The sequence below is a fragment of the Phalacrocorax carbo genome, chromosome 9 (genome assembly GCF_963921805.1).
Source record: "Phalacrocorax carbo chromosome 9, bPhaCar2.1, whole genome shotgun sequence".
Classification (NCBI taxonomy): domain Eukaryota; kingdom Metazoa; phylum Chordata; class Aves; order Suliformes; family Phalacrocoracidae; genus Phalacrocorax; species Phalacrocorax carbo.
The window spans coordinates 15,636,617-15,649,040 of record NC_087521.1 but is presented as its reverse complement, the minus strand read 5'-3'; the positions used below and the strand labels follow the sequence as shown (position 1 = coordinate 15,649,040).

Below are 12,424 nucleotides of genomic sequence, written 5' to 3'. Positions count from 1 at the left end.
GCTTAATTTAGTTCATGTTTCTTTAGCTTACTTTTGTGAATGTTGTGTGTGTCTGAGGTTTAAAAAGAAAATACCTCTACTGCTTCGTCCCTGTTTAACAAATTTAGTTACTCATTACCAGATTGATTGATTTGATATCAACGGATACATTGCTTTTTTTTGTGTGTGTGTGAGAACAGATCTTTTGCTGGAAACTTAAAATAGTTTATTTTAATTTTTTCCACATATTTAAATGAAGTTGATTAGCCTATAACTTCTTGGCTAGTTTTCTTTCTTTTCCATTATTTTTAAGACACTGCATTTGCCTTCTTCCATAATATCTCCAATTCTCCTTGAGTCATTAAGATGCTGGTTCTTAGGCTTGCTTCAGTCAGTTAGTTGGGATTATTTGTCTTAGTTGGCCCTGGCCAATCTGAATATAATTTAGCAAGTAGCATGAGTCAAAGGGGAATGGTTCTGCAGAGATGAACAACTGATAAAGCCCTGATGTCTCCACTGTATGTTTTGGGGGGAGAATTTTTACTTTGTACTATGGTCTTATCCTGGGTACTGAACTCTTAGAAGTAGTAAGAGTGCATCTTTTGATTTAGTGGTCTCCTAATGGGCTCTGCCTCTTGCAGCTTGGCACTGCCTCATGGTGTGAACAAACATAACTGAGGAGCAGTTGGAAGATCTGCTTCAAAAGTAGATCCTGCTGACCTGAACATGAAAGGCTAACGTAAATGTAGTTGGAGTCTGTAGTTGCTTTGGGAATACTGTGCAAGTCAGAGACTGTTCATTTACAATCAGGATTTAACATTCATTACTTTTTTCTGGTCTTTCTGCCTAGGTTTCAAGGTACTAATGGCAGATTCATCCAGTGATTCAGACAGCTTTCTTAGGGGTCAAATAGGAAGGCGGCCACCTTTGAGAACATCCCACAACAGAGCTCGGAACTATGGTGCTGAAGAAGTTACAGAGAAGATCCATACTTTAACAAGCACTTTACAGGTTGTTTACAAAATACGGTTTTAAAGTATTTATACAGTTTGCATTTCTGTAACATAGGGTCAAATTTTCATTTCTGAAGTTGTGGAAAATACTGTACTGATGGGAAACATTGCTTCCAAACCAAAAAGGGTTTGGGAAATTGCTCATATTGCCTTTGATCCGAAAGTACCTGGCTTGTTACTTTTATGCAGCTGTTACTTCAGACAGTAATAGAATGTTTTTAGAAACAATGCTTGGTAATACTGTTTATAAAGTTAGCAAACTGATTAATGCCAAATAAACTTCGTCTGATTCTCACAAGAGGCATTAAATTTTGCAGCAGAAAGTGCCAGCTCCATTTTTGTTGTCTTGTACTGTATAAAATTTCCCAGTTCCTAATAAAGTAAATACGTAGGCAGTCAATTAGCTCATGATAGAGTTTACAATTCAAATGTTTTCTAGATGTGGAACAGCACAGTGAGAAGCAATACTTGTAAACTTGTAAGAGATCCATACCCGAGCAGGAAAAAGTGTTCCCCTAATTCCTGCTTCATCAGTGGAGGCAGCAGAGGAAATATCTGTCTCTCTTGCAAGTGGGAGGAGACATTTAGTTATCTTGACACCATTTATTGCTTGAGAAGTCAATCCTGTTCTTCTCTAGCTGACAGTCCTGAATACCTAGAGTGAGTGGACTTATGTATTAGCACTGTGTTGATGTATTGCTTGGCTGGCAATAATTTTTTCTTTTTCTTTGTAATATGTGAGAAGAGAAAAATCCATATAGAATGCTGAATTTAAACTTCAAAACTTCTTAGCTGTAAAATAATCATCAAGCTAGAACAGATGAATTAATAAGAATGTAATCTGTCTGTTTTTTTAAAAGGGACTCTGGTGTCATCCTGTTTGTCTAACCTCTTTCTAGCTGTTCTGAAATTCTGATTTTAAGCTAACTGCTTTTTGTGGACTTCTTTTAGGCAGATCTGCCATTGATCCAGCTCTTTGTCTGGTCAGAGGATGCTCATGCAGAGACCTTACCTAATGTGTTGATCTTAAAAAAATTTATTTCTCAGTTAACTTAATTCTGTTTTACAGGCAGGTAACATTAAGCTCGTTGGATTAAAAAGGTTTTTCTACGGAGTGGCTGAAACTTACAAAACTCTGTTTGAAGCCTTTTGTTGTACTGTAAATGATAGTGTGTTTTTGTTTGATTGTGGTTTTTTTTTCCCCCTTCCCTTTAGCCCTGCTCTACATCTTCAGATTCTGGTTACTTGAATATGATTTTGAATGCTTAGACCCTTTAAAAAATGCTTGTGTTATCAATTTACTCTTATAAACCAAGAGTAGTAAAGACAACAGTAATGGTTGTTTAGAGGATATTTTAACTTTTCTTCCTCAAACTTTGTTTTTTTTAAGGATACCAACAGAAATCTAAGACATGTTGACCATTTACTAGGACAATACAGAGAATACAACAAGGAACAAACCAAAGCAATAGCAACTGTGAGCAACTTTCAGTTTATCTTAACTTCTTAAATCTTTTCTGCTAATAGCATTCGTAGCTGAAATCTTGGTAGTGATGGATGGAATATATCAAGAGTTATGTGAACAGAAACTTTTCATATTTGTTTAAGCAATCTAAATCAAACTCTAGTAATATGTTATGTAATAACTCTGGCAGGTTTTGTAGCTTCATTACTTTTCTGGTTTATAAGTGCCAAATACATTGATATGTTATGATACTATGCCAAGTACAAGGTGTGTAGCTGAAATAAAGTATTAGGGAACATGTTTGTTTTGCACAAATAAGTGATAAGATAAAAGCTGAATTACTGTAGGGAATAAAATTGTGATTGTACTGGTGTAGGTTTTTTTTTTCCTGTCGTTCTACAACAGCTTCTGAATCTGTTGACCAGTTTTCTCTAATTGCAGAAGGGGTGAAATTCTCATAAATATCAAGCTTCTACTAGTTTGAAAACAGGTGACTATCCAGAGAGGGTAAAACAAATTAGTGTTGATTGGGCAAGAGGAGTTTATGACTTGGTTACAAACTGCAGCAGGTGCTGCCTTTAATCAGATACATATGAGATGTAGGAATACTCTTCTCTCTACCCTCACATGCAAAAGCAAATATGTAGAAAAGAAGGCTTGTTTTCTCCAGACAGCTTGCTTTCTAAATTGGTATGCACAAGCTCTGCATGGAAGTAAATGGGGATATTACATGCCTCAAAAACTTTTTCTTCTGTTTGGATGCTGTTTGTCTTTATAAACTCTACTTAAGTATTGAATTTGTGGAATTTCTGGTGAGTATTTGAACCATCTAAGGTTGTCTGGTTTTAACAAACGCTGATACTAAATGTAGTTCAACATCGTTATTCTGGAAAGATTTTCTATTAGGGAACATAAAGGTGAGTGAGACCACTCAAATTTAGTTTTAACTTAATGTCCATTCTTAGTCATGCTAGGTGGCTTTTGATTACGGCTCGAGTGGAGGAGAAATCTAGAGACTAACCATCTCCTTCTTGAGCTTTAAATAATAGAGTAAAATCAGTCTTATTAGTAAAGACAGCATGTTCCTCTGAGTTCCCATTCCCTTTCTGAAGCAGAAGTTTCCACTTACATAGAATAGATGTATGTATTCCCTATGTGGGAAGAAGCAGCTGGCATCAGGAAGTAATGAATCTGTTTTCATTCTACAATAAAATATTTAAGAAAAACTTGAATAAATTTCTCATTTGGATGGTGATGTGTTGGTTTTTTTTTAGTTTGTGTTTCTGCCACATTAGACAAGATGGTTTATCTAAGAATATCTTGCTCCAAATGGAATATATGTTTAGGTTCTGTCAGTTATGCTGAATAGTGTAATGTCTGACTCTTGAATTCTTTGTGACCTTTTCCTTAAAAAACTTTCCTCAGACCATTGTATACCATATTTGCCTGTATGAAGTGGTGACTGTTGGGCTGCTGAGGAGCTCTTTTTCTTTCTAATTTATAAATTAGTCACACTACACCACTTTGAGGTGCCCAGTGTCTGCCTGTGAATCAATGCAAAACTTGCTACATAACTCACAGGGTCAAGAAGATTTGCTGCTCAGAACTCTTTTATTGTTGCTATTGTTGATTCTCTAGTGGTGTGCGCATTGTAGTCTGCATATGTGCTCTGTCCCAGAGCAATGAATTTTCCTGCTGACTTCGCTGTTGGTCTGTGATTTCATTATGTCTCTGGAGGACAAGAATAGTAGAGAAAAAACGGTTCTGTTCTGCTTTTTGGGGTGGGGAAGAGGGAGAGAGAAGGAGGAGAGAATGTTTTGGGGTGTGGGTTTTTTTTCTCATGTGAGGCTCTGGAGAGGTTTAAAAGTAATTAGCCTTTGAGAGACATCTGGGGTGGTGTTTTGTTGGTTTTTTAGTTTAATTTTATTTTTTATTGATGGCACTGATGTTTGTCTTTTTAAATAATTAAACCCCCACCCACCCCCCATCCCCCCAAACAAAAGAAAGAAGAAATGGGAAGGGACCAAAATGTTAGGCACTGTTTTGATGGGATTTAAACAGCTTATAGATGAGATGTCAAGGAATGGAATTCAGATTGGTGACTAATTCTCTTAAAACTTTGTTTTTTAGTATCTCTGATTGTCACTAGCCTCTCTCCATTCTTTTAATATTTTTTTTGAGAACACAAATACCTTAAAATATAATGATGCCGATAATGTAAATTATAACTCAAAAATTTTAAACATTTCTTGCCATTATTCTGTTCTAAAGAAACAGACTGAAGAGTAAAGTTGTTAATTCTGGACACTTTCACACTTTGTTTAAAAAAAAAAACAACAAAAAATCTACCCTTTTTCATATAAAAAGGGTGCGAATGAGTGCTGTAAAGCTGAAGCATGCAAACTGAGCACCTGTAGCTTCAGAGTTTTTAGTTGCCTTATTAAAGATGCAAGATAGGTCTTTGACAGAGTCTAGTTAGATTTGAAAGTTGGGTTATTGCTGTTCTTTGATCCTCCGGAATTTCCATGAGTTTTTTTTAAACTTCAGCTTTTTAAATACAAAAGTGATCTTTTGTTACATACATCTGTTGTATCTTTTTCCCCTCAAGTAGCCTCCATCTTTTTGAGAAAGCATTAGAAAATCCTTGAAGTTTTTTGTTTGAGAGTTTCTTAGTGATAATGAAGCTGTTTTAATAATACCATATAATGAAAACATAATACTTTAAAAAGAACCTAAACAAGCATCAAAAGATTCAGAAAAAGTAGTGTTCTTTAGTTTGGGGAAAAAAGTGCTGCCCAAAGAGATCCAACACGGTGTGTATAATTTTGCAAGAATAAAGCAGTGATTTAACCACTGTGTACAAGCCTCTGTTAGAGGAAAAGTGAACCTTTAGAAATTGATGTTTTGTGGATTGTCAGATAAAGGTGTGACAAAAGCAAGTGGCTAAGAACTGAAGTTAGCAAATGCAATCTTAGAAAATAAGATGCAAGTTTGAAAAATGAGGAACTTATTTAAGAATATAGTTAGTTCTGAACCCTTAAGTTGGGGATGTCTGTCTTTTTCCTGGAAGTGTAACTACTAAAAATAGGGCTTGATGTAATGCTGTTTAGTCAAATTGATTATAGGTAGGGCTGTTAAAAAAATTCCAATAAAAAAAGTCTTTGAAGTTGTTTTCTGGATTTCGCAGGGCTGTTACCGAGCATTGCTGGCAAATAGGTCTTATTTTGGTTCTAGGCGACATACTTTTGTTTTGAGTTTTCCTGATGTGTTGCACTGTTTTAAGAATCTTGATATTTGGAGATGCCAGTGTTGGAAACATGTTTTGCCGTCATTATGGGAATATAACATACAAGATAGTGAAGAAAAGCTGTTATTCATTCATATCTATACTTGGCTTAAAAATAGTTTTGATTATTTTAATGATTTTTTTTTTGAAAATAATATTTTAAATGCACCTTTTTATCAGACTGTGTTCATATTTCAGTAAATTTTAATTTCTCTGCAGTTAAAAGAAACGCTGGAACAGTCTATAGGTCAATTAAAGAGCCAACGATTAACCCAAAACTCTGGAATGCGAAGTGCTTCTCTCTCAAGCTTATACCCCAGTGATCTAGATGGAGAAGGAGTGTCAGGTAAAATACTTAAGGTGCTTGAGTGTACTTAAATTGTGTCATATAGCTGTTGTATGGAAATTAAGAAGACAATGTGTAAAGATACTGGTGTGAAAAGTGATCATTGATTACTTAAGAGAAATTCAGTTTATAAATTTGGGAGACCTGCATTAAATTATGCAGTTGTTTATTTGGTAAATTCTTATAGCTTTCTGTAACACTGTCTTTTCTGCTGATATCCTGAGAGATCTAAATGAAACACTGATTCTTTCAGTAGAGAAAATTCCTTGTCCGCTGCATGATTTGTAGGTACCTGCTAGTTAAAGCTAAATCCAAAAGATATTGCAGCTTCTGAAGCTTGCTTCACAGCAAAGGGGAAAGTTTATGCAAAAAAAAGCAAGCATAAGACTGTAGATGTGTGGATGAAATGATATAAGGCTCAGTGGAAAAGGAAAAACTGAACCTACGTATAATGTACAGAAAAGTAGTTTTTTCTTGTACGTCTCACTGAAAATTCATTATATTTTAGGAAAAGGTGTATTTGGGAGGAGTACTCCTCCCAGAAGTATAATTTAATATTAGAAACTCTAATGTAAAAGCTGTAATGTCCTATAGTTTTGAAGTTATAATAGATCCAGGTGGAGGAAAAGCTGCTGCTTGGGCAAGTAAAATTTGAGGGGAAAAAAGTATATATTCCTTGGAGGAACAAAGGAAACCTCTTTCTTACCCGTCACATGTATATTCCAGAAATATTTAAATTGAAGAAGAATCCTGGGAAGAGCTAAACAAGAAGTATGCCTATGCATTTTATGTAACTTTAGAAGTTTTGTCTGTAATGTGGCCTATAAGGATATTGGCTAGATGAAACACACTTTTTTTTTGTGAAGCAAAATGAAAATTTTCCCATACGAAGTTTTGTTTTCCTATTTATTTTTTTATCTCTTATCTCATAAAGGGAACCGTCACTTCCTGCCTACTTCTCCTCTCAGGGATTATGGAGACTCACAGGGCAATAAACATCGAAGGTCTAGATCTGCAAGTGTTCGATTTGTCAATGAGGCAGATAATTTGGACCAGGTACAGAGCACTAATGGGAGTTGCTTCCCCATATAGGCAATACATGGTCACCAGGCTCTTCACTCTTACATCAAATGAGATTATTCTGATGATGCAGCTAAGAATGTTTCAGCTATGAAGTGTGCTTTTAATGTTATGTGCCATTCTTTAGGCAGTCACCTCTTGTATCTGTCAGTGTCATGAAGTTTCATGCAGATCTATCATTATAGATAAAATAATGCAGATAATAGTGATATCAAAAGGAATGTATGAAAATAATCTGTGTACTTTTTGGGCCATGTATGAGAAAGGAAAAAAAAAATCTCTGAATACATGATTAACATTCACCTACATGCTGAAATCCAGTGTGGCTGGCACAGGATCTTAGTGCTTTTGCTGTTTACTTCAGTGTAGCCCGCATTGATTTTGAGCCAGCTAGTTCTCCATCTTAATTCTAGGTCTGACCTGTGAGGAGGATAATTTGACCTCATTCTTCAGGCAGATGATGTGAGGAGGAGAGGATGTGTATAGCACTGTTAATTTTTGTACGCCTCAACTTGTGTCTACTTGCAGACTCTTCACAAAAAAAAAATTAATGGATAAGATTATAGGCTTTATCTATCCTACAGATAGGAGATTTCAGTACCTCTTTTCGCTCTTTCAGAGTGGCTAGACCTGCTTGAGCGAATCCCTCTGTGTGGACTAATTTGTCCAAAAGAAATGTATTATGACCAATATTAAAGCAGCTGATTGTAAAGTGTTCATCTTGGCTTTATGACAACTTCAGTCTCAACTTCCAAACAATTAATTTTAAACTTAACCACAACGTGCTCTTTTTAGGAATTCTGAGCGCTACAGAAATTCCTAGACTTCTATTTAACCCTGTTTCATTATCCTTTCAATCCACTTCTGCCCCCATTCCTCCCTCCCCCAGTGTTAGTCTGGAACATAATCCTTTGCAGGAAATATCTTTATAGGGAAAATCTTTCCTCTTAAGCTTCCAAAAAGCTTAGAAATATTTTAGACTACTTCTAAATACTCTAGATATATCTTAGAAATTTTATTCAAGGGAGTTCCTGCAATGCATAAAAAATTCCTAGTTTATATTAAGTAACTAAGCAAATAGCTTTTTTCCTGTTTTGATGGCAACTGCTGATTTATTCCTTATTCTTGCTTTTCAGTGAGTGAACATGCCTCTATTCAATCATTAACTATTTTGTAAGAAGGGTATAGGGCTTTGAGGAATGATGAACTAGAAGTAGTCAGTGTCATGACCACAGGTAGAAATTTGGACAGAGATAAAGCAGGACTGCTTAACCAAAGCTGTGGCTTTTTCTTCTTTCTGTAACCACAATCCCTTTATTCCCACTCTGACTGCTTCTAGCTGAGTTGATTTTTCCAGCTGAATGGGCTTTTAACACATTTGAGTCTTTCGCCTTCTTAGGCTGATACATAGTGAAAATATGCTGTGTTTTTCAAAGTCTCTTGGGTCAGGTTGAAATTTCTGGTTACTCACACAGGGGAGATGGTAATGCCTGTGTCTGAATGTTGAGGGCAGTCAGCTGGGCTGTGGAAGGTCCAGGTTGTGGGCATAGAACAAGGGGATATTAGACACCAGGGTTTTTCATAATGATGGTACTGGTCACTGAACTGTTGACAGCAGTAGGATGGATTAGCTGTCGCTTTATGCCATGAAGGATAGATGACTTATTACTTTTATTTGTTCCCTTAAAAACTTTGACTATAAATTGGGGCCTGCTGGATGGGGGAAATAGATATGGAGGTTTGGGGTTTGGGTTTTGGTGTTTGTTGTTGGTGTGGTGTGTGTGTGTGTGTGTGTGGTTTTTTTTTTTTTTTGTTTGGTTGGTGACGTCCCCTGTGTCCCCCCCACCCCGTCACCCCCCTGGCTCTGAAAAAAGCATTCTAGTAGAGTATGTAAAAGTCTTGTGCAAGGTGAAATACCTTTCCTCAGTACCTTGGTAGCTCCTGAACACATCATAGTGTTCTGCTTGGTCACTTCCAATTTCATATGCCATCTTTTTGTAGTAAGATACGTAGCTGAGCAGAACTTTGTTTCACTTACACTAGCATCTATTAGCATGAAATGTCACTCCTGATTCGACCTGTTCCCATCTTTCAACTTGCTTTGCATTAGGTTAAAAAGATGGTGCAGTGTCAGGTAACCAAAATGACCAAGCTCTGAACCATAGAAAAGATGAGATAGTTGGAACACTTCATTTAGCAAATAATGCACTGAAAATTAAACTTCAGTGAGCAAGTGTTGTGAAGGGTTGTTTGAATTAGAAGTACACAGGCCTCATCCACTCATCCAGGCTCATCTGCAATTCATGGAATTTTGTTATTTTCTAGTTTATTTTTATCCGCTTTTAAAAAGTGTGAATATATGTATTTTTGGAAATGACAGAAAAAAAGGAGATGTATATATCAATTTTTGGAATATCACAGAAAAAAAGGTTCCTAAGCTTTAGCTTATTTTGTGTACTTTAATTTACAGCTTCATTCTTTCCACCAGTCTCTTCGAGACCTCAGTAGCGAACAAGTTCGCCTAGGAGATGACATCAGTCGGGAGCTTTCAAGAAGAAATCGGTATAAACAGAATGTAACTCCATGTAAAGAATAGTGTGGAAAATAATTGTTTTAAAATAATTCTTAAACTCCTTTGTTCTCTTGTATTAAAAAAAAAATTTGGGGAGAGTGCACATGTAGATGAAAGCAGTATTATGAACTGCTTGTTCCATGTGATCTTGTGCAGTATTTACAAATGCAAATAACACCCATCAGTTCTGATTTGTATGCTATATATGGCTTCCCCCCCTTTTTTATACATGGACAAGACGACAAGGACTTGCATTTCTTTTGTTACAGCTTTGCTCCTTATTTGTTCTTGGTACTTGAGGGCAAGCTTTTATGCAGGCCATAATGTTTTTTTTAAAGTACATACTGTCTCAAAATATGGTGCCTTGTCTAACAGCTGTAACAAGAAATAGTCCGCTAATTCCTAGTGCCAGCTAGTACTATTTAAAAGGTGTCTGTGTAGAAACATTCATAACTTTGTTGATGTGATACCTAGCCTTTCAAACTATGTGCTCCATTATCTTCCCTTGAGGTACTGAAATGCTTCTTATCACAAATTTTCCACTTGAGGCTGGTCTCTAATCATGCTAGGAATTTAGAGGCTGTTGAACAAATAGAAATAGCATACAAATCTAGGAGATTGTTGCTGCTTAAAATTTCACAGCTGATATTTAGCTTTTGCACTGTAGAATATTGTCTTACCTATATTTTTCTGTGAAGGACTGATGCTGAATTAAGAAAGACTTTAGAAGAATTGTCTGAAAAGCTCACTGAGTCCCAAAGACAAGAAACGGTGAGTGTAACTAACCTGAAAAGATGATTTATGTTTAGTTTTCTAAGCAGGATGGGGGCTTCTAGTTTAATGTGAGTGTTGGTAATCAATACCACATCCTAGTATGTATATCTGAACATGACCATATCTAGGCTACTATAGGTTGCTATAATGTTACCCTTCCATAATGAAATCAGCAAGACATGTTTTACATTTCGGGTACTTGTTCAAAGTTAAAGTGTTTGTACAAGTGTGTGTGTAGTGAATTTTTCTCTTTCAAAATTCACGGTCTTGGAGAAAGGTGCTTTTTCACTTCGAATGTTGATTTGAATGCTATCATACTTGTTGAAGATACCTTTTGAAAAATACAAGCTTTCTCATGTTGTGATGATGACTAATACTGTTTCCTCTTCCTCTGTCCCTCCCTGTCCTTTTCAGTCCTTATCTGTGCAGTGTAATGGAAGGGGTCTCTTTGGGCTGTGCTCTTCCCTGAAGGCTTTGTGACAAACGTAACAAAGGAGGCAGGACAGCCACGGTAGTCTCTTCTTTTTTGCCTCCTGTATCTGCTGGAAGCAGACTAACTGCAGTCTATATCACTTAGATATGAGAGATATCTGCTATTGAGATGGAAGCCAAAGAGCGTATTGCTGTAGAAACAAGAGAAGTGGAGAATCTCACCAGTAGTTAGGAGGTGGAAATGCTGTAGGTAGTCCTTGACTCATAAGACTTGAGTGTATGCTTTGTGTAAGTATTAATATGATATCAGTAGCAATGCTGACTTTTCAGAGCAAGTGCTGTGTGTCCTTATTTTCCTATAGGTGATTTATCTTGTCCTAAAGTTGCACTAATTTTGTTCTACGTGCTCTGTCAAGAGCTTTAGTGACGTGTTTGTCAGTGATGATATTGTTGGCACAGTCCATTTGCTGGCACCAGCAGACTTAATAATTGTATGTGTATAAATTCCTGACTCTAGATGGAGTTGGACAGGGGTTCAAGAGACTATAATCTATCAGTACCAGTTATATGCTTGATACAATAGAATCCATCAGCAGAGGAAGGCTTGCCTTGTCAGCCTTCCTAGAAAAATATAACAGGCTGTCTTTGTTAGAATGTTAGCTCTGCTTTCTCCTAATAGCCTGGTAGGATAAAATAAGTTAATCTGATAAAGAATACTTGTAAAACTCTGGGGTTTTCTTGTTGTAGCCTATCTCTTAGTATAATTTCCCCCCTTCTTTCCTGTACCAGGAAATTAGCAAACTCAGTGAGTTTTAACCAAGATGGTTCTCAAGCAAATAGCTGCTACAGCTGGCTACACTATAAGTGTTTAGTGCTTATGAATGAGAGAAACAAACCTTCATCCTCAGTCCTCTGGAATGCTGTCAGCCACTGTCTTTTCATTAATGAAAGAAACAAATAGCTTTTCGTGACTTCCCATAGTAGGATTTTAAGATTCGAAATTGAATGTTATAACTTTTGACCTGAGAGAAGCAAAAAATGAGATATTTGAAGCGTAACAAGAAAGCCTTCTGTAGTTTGTTAATGGTAAGGGGAATACCGGAATAATGTCTCTTGGTTGGGAGCGAATATTATCATCCAATAAAGCTATGAAAGCTGAAGTGTTTAATGACATTCTATTAGTGAAGATACAAATGCTGCAGTTTTCTTGTGTAGGACTAGTAAGACTTCAGCTGGAATATTCTGCTCATAGCTGCTTATTATCTTTAGGAAGAACATTGACCAAATGGAGAGAAGACCAGAAAGAGGAGAGGGGAAAAAAAGAAAAGGGGGAAAAATAAGAGGCCACTCATTGAAAGACTTCCTTGAAAGGTTAAAACAGTTGCTGGAGTTCGATTTGCAGAAGAAATATGTAGTTAGGAAAGATCTAGCCATGTGTGATGAATGGTCAAAAAATAGATGTTTAGTGAATTATACT

At 36.4% G+C, this 12,424-nt stretch overlaps 1 protein-coding gene across 8 annotated transcripts in view; it reads left to right on the top strand.

Annotated features, from left to right (window-relative positions):
• The window catches only part of CEP128 (centrosomal protein 128), a 143,639-nt gene that overhangs the window by 4,109 nt on the left and 127,106 nt on the right, over positions 1-12,424 (top strand). For 6 of the 8 annotated variants that reach the window (XM_064460506.1, XM_064460504.1, XM_064460503.1 and 3 more), the window contains exons 2-7: positions 830-990; positions 2,383-2,469; positions 5,963-6,089; positions 7,024-7,145; positions 9,640-9,731; positions 10,440-10,512. In XM_064460506.1, the coding sequence (XP_064316576.1) occupies positions 844-990; positions 2,383-2,469; positions 5,963-6,089; positions 7,024-7,145; positions 9,640-9,731; positions 10,440-10,512 (648 nt within the window). In that variant the 5' untranslated portion in view covers positions 830-843. Of the gene's footprint in view, positions 1-829; positions 991-2,382; positions 2,470-5,962; positions 6,090-7,023; positions 7,146-9,639; positions 9,732-10,439; positions 10,513-12,424 lie in introns of those variants that run through there. The other 2 variants (XM_064460508.1, XM_064460510.1) reach the window with 2 other exon arrangements.